The sequence below is a fragment of the Alligator mississippiensis genome, chromosome 1, assembly GCF_030867095.1.
Source record: "Alligator mississippiensis isolate rAllMis1 chromosome 1, rAllMis1, whole genome shotgun sequence".
In the NCBI taxonomy this organism is placed as follows: domain Eukaryota; kingdom Metazoa; phylum Chordata; order Crocodylia; family Alligatoridae; genus Alligator; species Alligator mississippiensis.
In genome coordinates, this window is record NC_081824.1 from 367,073,154 (window position 1) to 367,091,840 (window position 18,687).

An 18,687-nucleotide genomic window follows, 5' to 3' on the forward strand; every position below is an offset into this window, starting at 1 on the left:
TGGGTTCCAGTTGCACTGAGTGCATATGTCTTTAAGCCACCATGCCACCACTCAAGATTGAGAATTTTGATTAAATAGTTCCACCCAGAACTGACATCCATATGCCTCCTCTGTGAGCCCCAAATGGTCTACAATGGCAGAACTGAGGGTGTTATAACTGTATGTGACCTTAGCTCCTGGCACTCAGTAGGCAGCCTGAGCTTCTGCAGGCAGATAGGGTGCTAGCTTGATAACCCACTAAATACAGGAGGACCATTGATATTATCTTAGTCACCCCCCCTCAAAAGTCTCTTAAAACACTTCAGGCTCATCATCAGGCCCCATTTTTGCAAGAGTTTCACCCCTGACTACTGTGGTTGGGGGAGCCACACCCACCTGCATCTTGGGCTTCGTCTGTTCTTTGCTTCTTCTCTTGCTATTTTTGCTGAAATTGCTGCTGCTGGATCTGGAACTGCTGAAACGCTGCTGTTGTTGGAATGCCTGTTGCTGCTGATGCAACCACTCTATCTATTGCAACACAGCCTTGGGGGTCCAGTCTAATGGCTAAGTGTACCTGCTTTCTCCACCATGTGTAAGTGGGTCCTCACCTGCAGGCTTCTCCAAGTGGGCTTTTGCTCCCTGAGGAGTGCTCCTCAGTCAATCCACACCAATAAAATGAAGTCTTTAAAGAAACAAACCTTGTGCCCACTACCTCCCCTCCATCTTCCCCTCTGCAGCTTCTGTTCCCACACCTATTGACCCCCTTTCTATCAGGTACAGCTCTGCTCTGGCTGGGGTTTCTCCCAGGTACACAGCACATGGAAACTCCTTCCTCTACCTGGTGAATCAGCTGAAACCTCGGGGGGAATTGGGGGAGTGGGGGGGGAGGGAGGGGAGACTGGGAGGATTGGGGACAGTAGGGGAGAGGCAGAGACTGTGGGGAGCCAGGGATGAAGGTGCAGGTTGCAGAGGGAGCAAGAAGGCTGAAGGAGGAAGTAGGTAAGCAGAGGGTAAGGTAGCCACCTGACTCTTCTTCCTTCCACCATGTCCCCCCATTTTTTTTCCCTGCTATAGTAGTGGGGGTGAGGAAATTCAAGACACCCCTCCAATACGTAGATTCTATATCTGGACATTTATAACAAATGCATAAATATTCTGTATATAGAATATAATTATTGGGTTGGTTATTTTATGTAAATATGGTAAGTATCATCCAAATAAACTCAGTAAATAAGTCCTGGCTTGTGGACTGTCTGTGAAAAAATCCAACATGACTCTTCATTACATACTCTTTCTGCTGCATGATTGGCCACCTAATTATATCCTTTTTTACTTTGTTACCTGATTAGAGGATCAAAACTTCATAAAAAAGGAGGAATGACAGGCCAGCTGCTAGCTTGATTTTAAGAAGGAAAGGCAGGCCTTTTGAAACATAACACCTTTAAAACCTTCACATTTTTGCAAAGAATGTCAAATTATTTTTTGCATTTTATTAAGCTCCGCCCAGACCATTTTACCTTATGTTTGACATAGATGCACTGCTCTTTTTGCTGATGAAATTTTGCAGTATTGTAAAATATTAAATGTCTGACTGGTTTTATCACTTTCGCATATCTGGTTTCCAGTAGTGACAGAAAAAAATGTGTTTTTTTGGCATAGTATTCTATAGTTCAGGGTTGCCAGATGGAAGTGAGTATTTTTAGTTTTCATCATATCCATTGCTTTGAACTCTACTGGCAATATGGTTACTCAGCTAGGAAGGGTATTTGCAATTTACCAGAGTTATTGGATTTCTGTGCCAGAAATAACCTGTAACTTTCAATTGTGTCTGTCATTACACAACAATATTAAAATAAAACTTTCCAATTTTTGGCTCAAAAACTGTTAATTCCAAAACCAGTTTCCTAACCAAACAGTTCCAGACACTTCTGGAAGGAAAGAAAGTATTTTAATTCAGAAAATTATGCATTTTACTCATTTACAAATGTGAAATGAATTTTAGGTTATATGCTTTTTTTAAAATAAATCATGTCATATTTTTTAAAGTAAATCATAAAATAATTTACAGATTATCAGAAGACCATGAGTCATCATTAACCAATATAAATGCATTACTATTGATAAGGAAACATAAGAAACAGTTTATATCACTCAGTAAAATAACAAAATAAAATAAATTTCATTTCATGCCAAATTTTGCTTCAACCAACATTAACTAAGCTTTTGATATATGGCATAGAAAAATAAATTAGTAATAGCTCAAAATTTTGAACCACTCATCCAAAAATACTGAAGATTTCGTTATTCGAATACTGTCAGGAAAAAAAGTATGTAGATATAATTCATATTGTTATCAAAAGCCCACTTGAACATAAAAAAGTGACATGTATAAACAGTTTATCAGTAATGAATAAGTAGTAGGCCACTGCATCTTACTGTATAAATCAGGGGAGGACTGAACAGACAATGTTAGCCTGACTAATACCCCTGTTAACAAGCCACATCACAAGCCCATTTTCTCCTTTTTCAGTGATCATAACTAAACATTTAAACCCTCTCTAAGGCAAGCCCCTATCAAGGTCATACCCTGTTCCACTAGCCGTTAACAAAATGACAGAGCTGCGAAGAGCACTAAATGGGAAACTTGTCACATATATATTGTTACCAAACAGTGTATAATATGCTCATGATACACATCATTATGTCTTAAATTAAAAGTCTAAGAAGGTTATATATAAATAATATATTTGATAGAGCTTATGCACCACATTGGTACACAAAATAACATATTCAAATACAAGATGCATACAGATAATTCTTAGCTATTTATGTTAAGTGAGGTCAAATATCTCTTTACTCAAAGATATTCCTATCTATTACACTGAATTGATAACAGATTTTCATTTATCAGCAGTTTAAATTAATTCTTCTATTATCCAAGACTAGCAGATCCTCATTGTCTTTAAATTGATGCATGCAATATTAAGGATATAAAAACGGGCAAGAACTTGATGCATATTATACTTACTAACGATATAAACATGGGCTATAGATACAATAGGTTAGCTTCAATAAATCTTCTTGTTTAACCAATTAGACAAATTGCAAAATTGTTACAAACTAATTTTCTACTGCACATTCTTACTGTTTTATTTTCTAGGGACTTATCTTCCAAAAGACATCCAAAAAGTGATCTGAATGAACTGATGGATTTAATTTAAAAGAAGTTAGTTAAATTAAATTTAGTTTTTATGTGGACTCTTTGCCTGATAATCAGGGATCCTAGTTTTCTCTGATAAAAAAAAGTCCTCAATTTTTTTTATTAAAAAAAGAAACCCAAAATCCACATTTTTCAGTGATACACCACTAATATATATATATATAGTTAGATATCCAGAGTTGGGTTGTGGCTTTGTGGGTAGCCCCACAGCCAGGGTTACAGTACTATATCTAGATAGATACAGTACTGTAACCCTGGCTGTGGGGCTACCCACAAAGCTCCAACCCAACTCCAGATCCCTGGAGGTGCCCACAGACTAGAACTGCCCAGGATCCTGGAGTAAAGGAAATTTCTCACAAAGGAAGGCACCTAGTATCCCTGGACCTTCAATTAGACACCAACAATTTACAACTATGTACACTTTACTTACAAAGGGTTAAAGACAAGGAAACGAATTAATATACAACTGATGAACTGTCCGAAACTTATTCACACCCTCAGTCAATAATGTTGTACACAATGATGGCCTCGAATGATATGTGTACACAGGTAGCCTGGACCAGATGCCCAGGAAGGTGGAGCTGCTTCTGTGCCCCTCCTGCATGAAGCATGGGTAGGTCCTTGCTCTGAGGATCTCACGAAGCATGCCCCAGGGGTTGCTGTGCTGAAGGCAGGTGCTCTCTTCCTGAAATCCCTGTCAGATAGCTTACCCTGCCCTGACACACAGTGAGCAGGCTCTGGGCTGGAGCTCTGGTAATCCCTTGCCCACACCTGCACACCCCCACTTGCCAGGCAGTCGCGGTTTGCCCCCTCCCTTGGGTCTTAACTCTTTCTCACAGGGGCCCTACCCTGTGTGAGGAGGGCTAAGGTCCCCTAGCTCTGCCTCCAACCCAGAGCTCTCAGTGAGCTGGATCAATCTCTCTCCAGTCCCTCCCACCTCTAGTACACCTCCCATCACACAGGGGCTTGGAGAAGAGTCCTCTTCACTGGGGAGTCTCCAGAAGGGCCGGGTGCTCCTCCAAGCAGCTTGGACAGGGCTCCCAGGGGAAAAAGAAGCAAAAGAGGTGCTGTGGCTGGGCTTCCTAACTCTCCAGCCCACAGCACAGCCCACGTTTTCTTCAGGCTCTGGAAACTCTGAGGACAGAACCCATGCCCAAGCTCTCCCTCACCTGCTGGGCTTCTCTCATGGCTCTCCCTTTCCCCAAGATGGCTGCCTCCAGAGAGGGTTTCAAGTGTCTTTATAACATGAGCTCAGCAGAGCTATTTTCCCTTTTCCAACATGGCTGCCTCCAGAAAGGGTTTCATTGGCCTGTATCACATGGTCTTGAGGAGCTGCTGTCCCATGCTGCTGCCTGGCTGAGTTCACTCTGGGGCCGCGTTCTCTTAAGTAAGGTGATTTAATTGTTCATTACAGTACTGTATATAGACAGAGAGATCTATATAGATATAGCGATATCTATCCATCTATCTATTTATATATATATCTATAAATAGTTCTCTCTCTCTCTATTTATATATGCATATATATATCTATATATATCTATATATCTACATATAGATATAGCTATAGATATATATTAGTGGTCTTTCATATGATCATGGAAAAATGTGGATTTTGGGTTACTTTTTTTAATCCAAAACTTGGGCATTTTTTTTAAATCAGAGAAAACCAGGATCCCTGCTGATAATTAAAGTGACCTTAATTTAGGTTTTCTAACTCAATATAGAAGTGAATTAACTAAAGTAGGCTATGGCTACTATAATTCTAAATCACATAGGCCATGCAGGGATTCAATCCAATTGTAGTATTTCACTTTAAAAGTTACTTGGGTTAAATTTCCTGAGTGTCCCCATGTAGACTGTAGGTCCACTTAACATAGCTCAGGGTGCCACTGAAAAATCTAGAGTGTACTTAACAAGAAATTAGTAGTCTTCAATTATAGCGTTCCATGTAGCATTTATCTATAGATCCTGAGAGCTGAAACAGCACACAGATAGCCCAGGAAGCAGCATAACTAGGTTCCCCTACCTTCTTCCACTGATCAAAACACACTGAAACATTTCAATCAATTCATCACAGACTGACAGGAGTCTTACGTGGACCTCTCACATTCATTGTCCTTGAACAAATTTCATGTGGTATGGAAGCAACATTTACCATCATCTACAAAGAACAGCAATTCTCAGTGATAAGATACATACCACCAGCAACTTGTATTCTTTTGTGGGGAGGATTGATTCATATAGGTTTGTGTTAGATAGCTCAAAAGTACAGTTTTATGCACCCATGCAGTTCTTATCTAAATATTTAATTACAACTTTGGAATAGAACAGATAAGATCTTTTGGTTCAGAAACTAGTCTTTACACCTTACATAGAAAATATGTTGTTTTCCAAGACTTTCTGAAAACTGATAATCATCTAAGGAAGAACTGGTAGCCTAAAGTTTGGAGCTGTCAAAGGAGTGCCTAGGAAGACAGTAAAGCACATACAGTACCAAGTTAAAAATAACAATAGAAACCTATCAGGAATCATCTCATTAGGAAAATATCAATAAAATCTGTAATAAAATGTAATGTACTGATACTGCTCTCTCTAGATGCAGCTAGCAGAAGAGTCTTGCATAAAGCATACAGTATTAGGTGCATGTTTTATTTTCTGCTGGAAATATGATTCTAGATGGTCTGGAAAGTCTACTCAGCAGCTGTACTATTCTGTATATCTCATGTATGGTGGGTCAAGCCAGGCCATATACATCCAGTGAAGGCTGAAATTGTCAGCACTGGAGGCAGGAAGAAGCCCTGATGAAGCCCAAATTGTCTTGGGTTCTGTATTAAAGCAGGAGATGGACCAAAAGACTCATATCTCCTGCCTAATGGAGTTGAAAAAACTGCAAGACAAAGTGCTACTAACAGACAGGTATTGTGAGCAGTTGGAAAAGTAGAAAACATAGGAAGGGTGAAACTGTAGAGAGATCAGCTCCAACTGTGTACACAAGAAATGGCATCTCCTAACTTCTCCATACCTCTTCAGAGGCCAGCAAGTGACTGAAAATTTGTTCTAGCCTGTGACTCCTACTGGATATAGTCAATACAGAGCAGTTTCAGAAATGGTAGAGGATTATTTAGATGAAAACAAGATAGTATTTGCATACGTGAAGAGAGCTTTTGTAACTAACCAAAAGTCGTGGATTTATTACATCCAACTATCAGGACTAGAACAAGAGCAGTCTACAGTGATCCAAAAACAAAGTAGGAAGAATATCAGGTATTTACTAGGACAGCACTGTAAAACTCTAACCTTTGATGTTATTGCATAGTACATACAGCAGAAAGTACCAGGCTGTTCGCCTCTGGTAGAAATTTGAACTGAAGCTATACCTGGGCACAAATACGTTTTGCTCATTAATGAAATAAAAGTCACACACACACCTCTTGTACAATCACTTCCTTGTCCTTCAGTATACAAGGTAGAACTGAGTAGAGTGTGGAAAATGAATGGGCATGTCTAAGACATGATCCCCCTTTGGCAAATATGCTTAGCTTGTTACAAGTGAAGTGTGTTCTTGTCATATAACTCAGCAGCATGACATTACTCATCTAAGTAACGACTGGATGAGGATCCCACATTTTCCCTCTTCTACTTAGAATTTTGTTGCCTTTAACACAGTTAAATAAAGTAGCTATGCTAACGCAAGGGAGGCAGTTCTCATATGCCTCCCTTGTCCTCTCCTCTTTAAATTCAGCAGAACCCCAAACCCTGCAATTACATAATCATTTAATAATTAATAAACACGTGCTCTTTCACCTTGGATTCCAAGGCCTGGGACTCCCTGCCTGTACTGTATAGAATTAAGCATCAAAATATCACATGGAAAGGAGTGGGGGGAGTAAGATTTTTGTATTACTTTACATTTCACTTCATAGTTCTAATATCAAAAGAGACAGAGTGTATTTGAGTTTTAGTGAACTGTAGCTCACTAGTGACATCACAGCTATGAAACAACTTCTTTACACTTGAAGGCAGTGGGTTTGCTGCTGTCTTTGGAATAAGTATACATTTGATATTCTTAATTCCTATCAGCAGCACAACACATTAATATTTTATGTACATTCATCTCTGTATCTGTCCACAGAAAATTTATATTTAATCATTTAAGAAGTTCCTATACTGACATAGTTTCAATGGTTTTTTTAATTTCTCTTAAATATTTTGAGAACATTCATTTTTAATTAATTATTTGATCAAAGCACTTTTTACAAAGAAGTTAATATTGTTTTAGTGAAGTATATCACACACCTTTGTTTCTAAAGTTTATATTCAGAGGCAACTGACTATCCTAGGATTAACTTAAACTGATACAGATGGGTCAAAACTATATTGAAACGTCCCCAAACTCTGGTCCGCTTCAGACACCAGCTCAGGTTCCAAACTCTCCTGGTAGCTCTTTTTCTAATCAGGAAAAGATAACATTTTACATTTTTCACTTCCAACCAAATACAAGTTAAGCTTTGAAGATATTGACCTGAAGTATCACTTGAAGACTAGAACACCTACGTATTGATATGTTTTCTTGACTGCAAGGCTTGTGGCATTTTAGGAGCTAACATCACACCAAGTTGCCCTGTGTTTCTACACTGCAACAGTCAAGTTTCAAAGATGCAAAGATTGAAAGTAGAAGGGTAAGAAAAGCAGCTGAGAATTGAAAACATCTGGAAAACATAAAATAGACTCATCTCCTGTATAACCATAGCTTGAAAGAACTCCTAGCCTTTTGCTTAATCTCTCTTAATATTTTGTGAAACCATCATCCATATCAGGTAACAATCACTCCTTCTCTAAAACAAATGCATATCTCTCTTTGCAATGAGAATTGGACTGTGTATGTAGTAGATATAGATAAAATAATATGATCTTATATATACACATAAAAGCAATCAAGAGAGATCCTTTTATTGCTACTGCTGAAATTGAAATATAAATAAAACTTAAAAATGCATGCAAAGACCTGGCTTCCTGTGATCAGAGACGTAACAAAGAATGTCTTGCATTCAAAAGCTTGTCTAATTTTATCTAAACTACACAGTTTGTCCAGTAAAGGATATCACCCTAAGAAATCCTTGCCTGTCACGTAGTTTCTGGACCATCACAGCTAAAACATCACTTTTACACTACCAGATCATTCACTGGCATTTTTCAGACTGCTTTAGGATACCGTGATAGCTACTGCCATTCAAGAACAGTGAATGATTCACAGTATAGATACACTGATCTAATTAAAAGCATCTTCTGGAATGAAACATAAAAATACCTTGGTTCCACTAAGTAAAATGCGGATGAAAGTTATGTTGGAAAAGATTCCAAAGAAACGTCTTACCTGTTAATGTGAATAGGTTTCCGATGAAAGCCAAAGTTCCCACCATTCACATACAAGGTGATCGATTAATTGGTAAGGGGAAGCAGGACAAAGAGAAAACAAGAAGAAAAAATAAATTAGTATTTAATGCAGTAATAGTAAATTACTTTTCATATAGCAGTCTTCATCAATACATTTCAAAGCACTTGGTTACCATGTAAAAAAATAAAAAATCAACAGCTATGCCATAACACTTTATGCAAGAGGCAAGGATTGCTTAGGGTGTATCTTTTTTTAACCAACTATGTAGTCTGAATAAAGTTAGACAAACTTTTGAATGCAAGACATTCTTCATCAGGCCTCTCACCTGATGAAGAATATCTTTCATTCAAAAGTTTGCCTAACTTTATTTCTCAACTACATAGTTGATCCAATGAAAGGTATCAACCTAAGAAATCCTTGTCTCTTGGATAATTTGTGGACTGTCACAGCTACATCATCACTTTTACACTTTTATCATAACACTCTATCACATAACACAGTATTTTTACTGTTCCCAAGGGAAACAGTGATTTTTAATACTGATTAGGAGAAGTGGATCTGGATTTTTACTAATCATTTTTCTGAAAAAATGAGGGATAGGTAACACAAGACACTAGGGGTACACCGGTAGAGATTTTTTGGGGACGATACCGATAGCTGATACTTAAGGAACATCGGCTGAAAGCGATCCAATATCTGATACAGCTGCCTCCAGGTGGTAAGTCTGGTGTGGTGGAAGGGAAGTGGGGAGGAAAGGGGTGTGGGGAGGCAGATCAACACCCCCACGGTGAGGGAGGGGGCAGGTGCTGCCCAGGAAGGGGCAGGAGCACAGGACAGAGGAACAGCTTATGGTGGCAGATGGCTCCTGCCACTGCTTGCACCCCGGGAGCATGGGCATCTGGTGACTCTTGAGTCAGGGGGAGCACTTGCCCCCCCCCCGTGGCCAGTCATCAATAGGGGGGGCTCCCCCAGCGTCCAGTTCTGCCAACCAGGGCATGGCATCCCCTGCGACCAATCCCGCCAACCCGCAAGTGGCAGTGGCATATCACTGGCACCTCCGAGCACACCACTGACACTTCTGAGAGAGTGCTGGCACTTCCGGGTGAGACCCCACTCCCCAGCCAGTGGCCTCAGGGTGGGGCACCAGCACTCTCACCTGTCCCCCCTGCCCAGGAACAGTGGCTAACATGCACACCCCTGTGCACCCCTTATATGTCACCACTGCCTGGGAGAGCAGGAGATTGTGCCCCCTGGATCTGCGCAGCCCGGGGTGGCCTGGAGCTGCACAGGGCTCTTCTTGGCAGGGGCTGGGTTCAGAGCGAGAACCAGTGGCACTGGAGTGATGCTGCAACCATCCCAAATTTTGCTGTTGCTCCACTCCCAGCCCCACACCACCAGACACAGCCCAGTTCCACGTCCCACCTCTACCCATGCACCAGGAAGAGCCAATGCTGTGCTGGGTGGCTGCCACTGGGAGAGGAGCTGTGGTGAAATTTGGGGTGGATGCAGTATCCTCCCAGTGCTGCCAGTACCCACTCCGCAGCTCTTCCAGTGCTGTGCAGGGCTCTTCTTGGTGGGGGTGGGCTTGGAGCGGGTGCTGGGAAGATGCTGCAACCACCCCAAATTTCACTGCAGCTCTGCTCCTGGCTCTTCCTGGTGCTGGCCACCCAGCGCAGCCTCGGCTCTTCCAAGTGCATGGGTGGAGTTGAGACATGGAGCCAGGCTATGCCAGATGGTGGCAACACTGGGAGCAGAACTGTGGTAAAAGTTGTGGTGGCTGCAGTCCCTCCCATTGCCACTGGTGCCTGCTCCTAGCCCATTCCCTGCCAAGAGCCCTGTGCAATGATGGCTGCATCCCACCTGCCTGCCCCACACAGATCCGGGGGCACATGCCCCCCATGCCCTCCTGGGGTGCAAGCACCTTGGGGAGCCGCCCCAAGAGCCTCGCCTCCAGCCCCCCGCCCGGGCAGCACCTGCCCTGACCCCTCCCTCCCTCTCCACAGGGCCATTGATCTGCCCCCCCACACCCCTTTCCTCCTCTCTCCCCTTCCAACTCACCAGCTGGAGGCAACTCTCCAAGCTGCTGGCTCTGCTCCATACTGCGCTGCAGCTGCACACAGCATGGACATTTATTGGCCAAATTATTGGCTCCATCAAGCCAATATCCAATACAACAAATGGTCTTTATATCAGTACTGATCTGATATAGGATCAATGTATCAGTGCACCTCTCCAAGACACCAATGTTAGCAGGGGGTGTCCTATTTTTTTCTTTTTATTTTAGTACTTTAATTTGTAATTAAGTGCTTGAGTTTCTTTGAGTCTCCCTACTCCCCCTCCCTTTTACTGCCTGCTACAAATTGTTTCAAGTTGTAAGTTAATATCCTGGCCAGCATCAGTAGCAGGGGATGGTAGAAGCTATTTCCAAAGACAGTATTTGGTGCTGCTGCTTTGATAATTGCCAATAGTCTTAAAAGTATCTGAGATGGTCAGAGAAGAGCACATCCAATAGGACGGAGGGAGGCAGCACTTTCACCCCTAAAAAAAATGACAGAAAACTGAATACAGCTGCAAAGGTATAATGTAAAAGAAATACCGTGGCACTGTAAAGGGAAGCAAGGGACAATGCAACAGTTGGAAAGGCAGAAATACCATGCACATCAAAAGTGGGGACAAGCCAAAAGCAGTTGTCATGAAGCTGGAGAGAAAGTTTCTTGGGGGAAGTGTCAGAATTGTCAGGACAAGGCATAATCGATACATAAATTCCTTCTTGCTGCTCTTGCACAGCAATGGATCTGCATAAAATCTGCTGACATCCTTTCCCCTCAGAGATTAAGGCCACAAGTGCATATTATCATCAGTTTCTCTGACTGCCTACATAGCACATGGCAGAATATTTGATTTATGCATCAAACCCAGAAAATAACATATAGGCACTTTGCTTTCTCACCAGAAGGCAAACAAATGCCACCATAGTCTGGTGCTTCTTCCAACAAAGAAGAGTCTCGGTAGTATGTGCTATAGAATGGCCAAATTACCATGTTAATTTTCTACTTGAAATTGATCAAAGTTTATCTAACAACTTGACATCAGTGTGGACAGCATTTCCAATTCATCTTTAATATTTCAGTCTTCCAAAAAACTCAATCATTGCTTCAGAGTTGGTGTTATGGTTGACATTTCTTTCAACCTTGTTTCTATTGAATTCCAGAATTGGGTTTCATAAGATTAAGTTAGTTTGTTGCTCACTACTCATATAAGACTTTGTGAAATACAGTTACATGATTCCTGTCTATTTACAAAAAAAAAAAAAAAAAATTGTAAGAGTTCAGTTACCAGCTTAACCTTTCCAGAAGAGAGCTGTCTATATATTTTGTTCTCTTTTTTTAATATTAAATCTTTCTCCCCTATGTTCACCTGTAGATGAAAATTGTGGAGAATTCTGTCCAGCCCATCTCAAATAATACATTTTAGAGAAAATTATATAAGGCAAATTCCAGCAGTGGACAATGAAAAACAGAGGAATGTAACACCTCCTTACTGAAAGAGATTGAAAAAAAGAAACTGAAAACTAGCACTATTTACAAAGAAATAACTGGGGACATGACAGAAATATATGAAACAACAAACTATTACAGAGGTAAATTGACAGCTTTATATTTACCATCTCATAATACAACAAGGGGTCAAGAATGGAAAGTGAAAGGTAACATTTAAAAAGTAATTAAATTATGATTTTTTAATGTTATTTTATGCACAATGCATAATTAGCCCCTGGAACTAGTTCTAGATGTATATACTTCGGGTATGCCAAAAGTCTGGCAGAATTTAAAAAAGGACTAGATATTCTTGAGGAGGGTAGGAATATTTTGTTGCAACAGCAAAAAAGCATAAGGGCTCTAATCCTTACATTAGGGCAGGGCTGTCCAACTTCCAAGTACTGGGGCCCACATAATCCATGGGCTCCTCCACCAGGGGCTGCATGTTATGGGGCCATGGGCCGTAAAGGCTGTATACTATATGAGCGTCCTCTCCCCACCCCACTGCACCACACACACATAGGTGTTCCTTGCACTGCAGCATGTGGGAGGTGAGAGCCCTTCTTTGCTGCAGGGACACTGAACCTTCAGCTCCCACGCTACAGGCCCCTGCTGCACCATGCATAATGTGTGCTCTGGGCTGCCGGTTACTCCAGCACTCCAGGCTGAGCCACACTAGCCTGTTCCATAGGCAATTCATAGAGGGGATCACAGGGGGGCATGCGCCCCCCTGATTAGCCAATGCTGATGCCGCTGCCGGCTTCTGTGGGCAGTCGCTGTTTGCCACCTGCCCCCATGCTGCCGACATCACCGCTGGGGTCTGCGGGCGGTCCCTGCTTGCTGCTTGCCACCCCACCATCAACTACCACCAATGCCAATGCCAGCATCTGCAGGTGGTCCCCGCTTGCCACTGCCACCTACAAATTGTGCCCCCCCCAGTCTCAGGAGGCACCAGTTGTTCATGCCCTGCTCTGCCCTCTGGGCAGGGGAATGTAGCAGAAGCCATGGGAGAGTTGGGGTGTGGGACCACAACTGATGTTGCAGTCAGAGCAATAGGGCAGCAGCAGCTGGGTAGGAGCCCAGGGACCACAAGTTAACCCCTCATAGACCACATGCCACCAGCTGGATAGCTCTGCATGAGGGTAAAAGACATCTATTAAAGAGCACCCGCTTCTTAAGCATCTACTCCTGCTGCCAAACATTGGATATTGAACACATTGCACTGCTTGTTTGATCCCACATGGCAGTTCATAGTTTCCTATTGTGATGGTGTTAAGAGTCTGGGAGGAAGACTAGACCTAAGTCAATTTAACTTGTTAAATTTGTTTTGCATGAGAGAAAAGGCAAACATTTGAAACACCCCAGCAGTCTTCCCTTAGTGGGTAAACTTGGACATGACACATTTGAATTCTGTAATCTTCTATGAAGAGACCTGGAAAGAACTGGTCCTTCATTGGAGAACTAGAGGCACCATCCCAGAGTTAAAAATTAGTTTTTTAAAATGTAAATGCCTAATACCAAGGACATGTTTTCCTATGTTGAAAAACCTAAAGATAAATGTCCTTTAGATGACAAGGGACCACATGCCAGAGGCAGATAATCTTTAATATCACGTTAAACAACCTCAAAATCCAAATGCTGACTAAGCAAATGCAACCTAACTTATTCCTACACCAGAAAAAAGGCTATTAAAACAAGCTGCTGTTGTTGTTGCTGACTGCATTAACTGAAATAGGCTAACCAAGAAAAGCATCCTTTTTATGCTATACCAAAAGCAACAAACCTACAGGTCATGAAGCAATTTGATATGGCTTACAAGACTTCACCAAAAACATAGGACTTGATGCTGAAATATCCACTCCTTAAGTATCAGTAGTGTGTACCCACTTAGAGTATTGTATTTACTTGAATGCAAGATGAGGTTTCTTTCCCCATTCAATATGAGGAGGTGGAAGGGAGCCCCTTGCCTTAGATTTGAGTACAAGTTGGGGGTGGAGGGAGGACTCAAACTCAGGGTTGGAGTCAGAGGAACAGTGGCTGCCTCTAACACCACCCGTCCCCTGTAGCCTCTACTTCCCCACCCTGTGCCTTCACTCCCCCACACTTTCGCTTACCTTCCCCTCACTGCTTTGGCTCTGGCTGGGGACCTACTCTAGGTCAGGAGAGGGAACACAAAACAAGTTGCCTCTAGTCCCAGCCTGGCCATGCAGAAGGAGTAGCAGGTCTAAACCTGACTCTAAGACTGAGGTTGGAGATGTTGGTGCCACAACAATAGTTGCATGGCTGGCTTGGGGCCAAAGGCAGGATGTGCTCCATGCTCAATGCTCCCTGCCCTGGTGCAGAAAGTGGACCAAGCTGAAGCTGTGAGGGGAAGATAAATAGTGGTGGAAGGCACAGGGAGCAGACAGTAGAGGGGGAGGCAGTGTGGGGGACAGGCAACACAGGGTGGGAAGTGGTGGGGAGGACAAGTGCCAAGGGATGCAGGCACAGCAGGAAAGGGAAGGCATCAAGGAACAAAGGTATGGAGACGGCAGACAGGAGAGCAATCCAAGTGGCAGAGGGAAAGGCGAGGGTGGAGGGCAAGCGACAGGAAGGCAAGTAGTAGAAGGCAGGCAGCAGGGGATATAGGTACCACAGGTAGGGAAAACACAGGGTGCAAAGGCAGCTGGGGGCCATGAGGTGAAACAGGTGGCAAGAGGCAGACAATTGATTCCCCCATTGTCAGCCCCACACCATCTACCATTCTGTCGTTGCTTGCCTTGCTGAAGTGCTGGGGAAAACTAAGTTAAAACAACCCCCCAAAATTAGATTCTAGATATGGAAAATTATAACAACATTTTCCAAGTCTAGAATGTAATTATTGGGGGCAAAGGTCTTAAATTCAAGAAGTCATCTTAGATTTTGGTAAATATGGTATTTCTCCCTGCCCTCTACCCTTGCTCTTGATGAATCCCTAATGACTGTTCCTGATCATCAGGGATCTTGGTCTTCTGTGATAAAAGAAAATCCCCAATTTTCAGTTAAAAAAAAGAACCCAAAATCCACATTTTTCCATGATTAAAATGAAAAATCACTACATATAGATATATCTGTATATTACAGATGTTTCATTTTAATCATGGAAAAATGTGGATTTGGGGCTACTTTTTTAAAACTGAAAATTGGGGATTTTTTTTATCAGAGAAAACCAGGATCCCTTTTGATCACCCTGTTCTCCTCTAGGTGCTTCACAATGGATTCCTTGAGGATGAAGAATGAGATTTGGGAAGAGACAAGCAGGCAAAGAGATGGTTTAATGTGGAATTCTGAGATTACATTTAGCCAAGAACTTCATCAGCAGAGATCCTGGTTTTCTCTGATTTAAAAAATTCCCCAATTTTCAGATTTAAAAATGTAACCCAATAGCTAGGGACAGGCATTCAAAAACCTTGAGCCTGAATTGATTCACTCTTTGCAGGTTAGTCTAGCCTGGCTAGGCTAAATGAGTTTTGTAATGAGACAGACATCCCAGATATGCAGGCACATGCCTGCAGTGGCTCAGACTAGAAGCCAGGGGGCACCAGAGCAGCCCTCCCTTCCCTTCCACAGAGCTGAGCTGAGGGGGGTGTGGCCAGGCCCCAGCAGGATGCTGTGATTAGGGAGGGGTTCCTCCCCCTCCTGACCAGCCGAGCAGGGAATATTTATCACCCCTCAGTGCTTATCAATCCATTAAGAAAACAACAGTGGGACATTACCAGCTACCTGTTGATTATACCTTTGTCCTGTGTGCCACAGCTCAGAGATAGCCAGCATGTGGTCTCCTAGCTAATGCTGAGAGGTGTCTGTGAGAGACAGGATAATGCCAGCTTAGCAGAGAGTGGGGAGGGGAGGGGAGGGGGTGAACAGAACCCAGGCAGATGCCTGCAGAGACTACCTGTGCTGCAGCCAGGGAGCAGAGGAGAGGGGCCAGCCCTGCTGTGGAGCAGAGGGCCCTGCCCAGCCCAGAGAGCATGCTGAGATGCTGGGGGACTCTTATTTAACTTAAACCAGCAAGGGGGTTGGGACAGACATTGCATAAACTGGTTGAGCCAAATCAGTTAAGTCTGATACTACATTCAACCAGGTTTATCTCAAACTCATTTCAGTCATTCTCAAACTGGTTTATGTGCACTGAACATCTGTTCTGTTACAGGTTTAAACTAGTTTCTGATCACTTAACCCAGTTTACGTGTAATGCCTGTCCCTAGCCCAAATCTACATTTTTCCGTGATTTAAATTAAACACCACTAATGTATAGATATGTATATAGTGGTGTTTCATTTAAATCATGGAAAAATGTGGATTTGGGATTACTCTTTTTTAACCAAAAATTAGGATATTTTTTTAAATCAGAGAAAATCAGGATCCCTGTTCATCAGTGACTTGAGGGCAACTTTGTCATTGCAAGAGATGCTATAAGGGGCTTGCTAGAAGGACCTGACTCTCCTCTACCAAACTGTCTCATATCCAGTTGCCACCAGAAGTCTGTTTTCACTGAGTGGTGATGAATGGAGACGGAAGACATGAGCCCAAAGTGCAGACCTATTAAACCAGCCAACAAGACACTGAGATCCCAGGAAGGATTGGTTTCTCAGGAAAGCAATAATCAGCTCTTTCAAAAATTCTGCCACTAGTGGAGTGAAAAAATATTGTATGGCCCTCTACAAGAGGGTGATTCACTCAAATTGCTTGGAAACTCTACTTGAGCTAAGGGACAGATCTAGGGTTACCACACGTCTGGGTCTTCCCGGACATGTCCCTTTTTTTGGCTTCCTGTGCTACATCCGGGAGGATTTTTAAAATGCAAGCAAAAACTCTGGAATTTCCTCCCCTGGTTCATTTTCAGCATAGCTGCCACTAGGTAGAACTACAGTTCCCAGAATACCTAGTGTGGTGCATGCATGATTGGGAGCTGAGTTCACAATTCTGCTCTGCTCTGCTCTGCTCTGCTCTGCTCTGCTGGTGGAAGCAGGGAGAGGGCAATCCAAGGCACCAGGGAGCACAGAAGTTCAGGAGTGAGGTGTACTGGCAGGTCTGGGGGTGTAGGAGGCTGTGGGTCCAGAGTGTGGGGCACTTGCAGGGTTGGGGGGGCAGGCAAGTGTGGGTCAGGAGTGAGGGGCATTGGCAGGGGGCTGCAAATCAGGATTGAGGGGCACCAGTGGGGGCGGGTGATTGTGGGTTGAGTGTGCAGGGCACTGGCAGCGCCAGGGGGCTGTGGGTTGGAGTGAAGGGCACCAGCAGGAAGGGGGGGCAGGGTCCTGCTTTTTGGGAGTGAGGTGCACTGACAGGGCTAGGGTCAGTGGGTTGGGAGTGAAGGGCAGCAGCAGGGCTGGTGCGGGGGCTGTGGCTTGACAGTGCAGGGCAACAGAATGGGCAGGGGCAGGGCACTGGCATGCCACTGCCCTCCCCACCATCATATTCCCCCTGTCCCGTCCTCCCCCCACACAGGTGTCCTCTTTTTTGGACCTGGAAATATGGTAACCATAGCTGATCTGATCCTTTCAGGGACAGAAACAATAGAGTGAATAGGGGGAGCAAAAAGGCCAGTTTGTGAGCAGTTTGCTGGAAGCAAGAGGAAGAAGTGGAAGAGGAGCCAGGCACCAGATCCTGCTTTGGGTACGTGAGCCTGATATTCGACACACATTTTTACTGGCTGAGTGTTGGTTTCATGGGCTATGTGTGTTTTGAGCATGTGCTCTGAGCAGCTGGGAGTGCTGCTAGCTGACTGAGTGCTGCCTGTGTCTGACAAAAGCCCTAATGAGGGGATGGAGCCAGGTCCAGCAGGGTATAAAAGGAGACTCCCAGAATGACCAGGGAGCAAGCAAACAGGTAAGTTTCTGTGCAGTTTACAGGTCAATTTGTAGGTCTGTTTGCGCCCCACTAGAGTCCAGAGCAAAGGGGAGTTCCATAGTGGTTGCCTGGAAATGCTTTCTTGCCTTTCTTCACTATAAGCTTTGTAAGTGGAAGCAGGAAAAAGGAAAAATGTTGGGACCACGGAGCAGAGAACAGGTCAGCTTACAGGGGACTCTGCTAGGGAAGGCCTGCTTGGAGAGAGGGACAGGAAGAGAGAGGTGGTAGATGAAGAGTCCCAGAGAAATGGCTGTAGAAAACTGGAGCCACTGCCACTGCCAGCTCTTCCTCTGCTTGTACATGTGGGGTCTGTCCAGGCAGGACCACTCACCTTCGACGCTTCCACCCAGGTTCTGGTTTGGCACGGTGGAGACTGCAGCTCGAAGGTTCCTTTCAGTGATAACCAGGTGGGGGAGTGCCTGTGATGTGAGCAGTGCTTCCTGGTGCTGTCCCTCAGGAAACAGGCAAGAGAGCTACAAGAAGAGGCAGCAAGGCTCCAAAACATCCTCCACCATGAGAACTTCATCAATTCAATGCTGGAGGAGACCTCTACGACTGTGGAGGAAGGATTACCAGAGATAGCACTAGAGAAGGAAAAGGATGTTGACTCCCAGGAAGGTGAAAGCTTGAAGCTTATTGTCACAACCCAAAGGTGTGATTTTGTTTTTGTGTGCGGTTTGGCA

General features: G+C 43.6%; 1 protein-coding gene across 1 annotated transcript in view; it reads right to left on the bottom strand.

The window, feature by feature from the left end:
- Nucleotides 1-3,444: 3,444 nt before the first annotated feature.
- LOC102560898 (heparan-sulfate 6-O-sulfotransferase 2) overlaps nucleotides 3,445-18,687 on the bottom strand; it is a 290,829-nt gene continuing 275,586 nt past the window's right edge. The window contains exon 2 of the mRNA XM_059721116.1: nucleotides 3,445-5,667. Coding sequence (XP_059577099.1) covers nucleotides 5,640-5,667 — 28 coding nt within the window. The 3' untranslated portion in view covers nucleotides 3,445-5,639. The remainder of the gene's footprint in view (nucleotides 5,668-18,687) is intronic.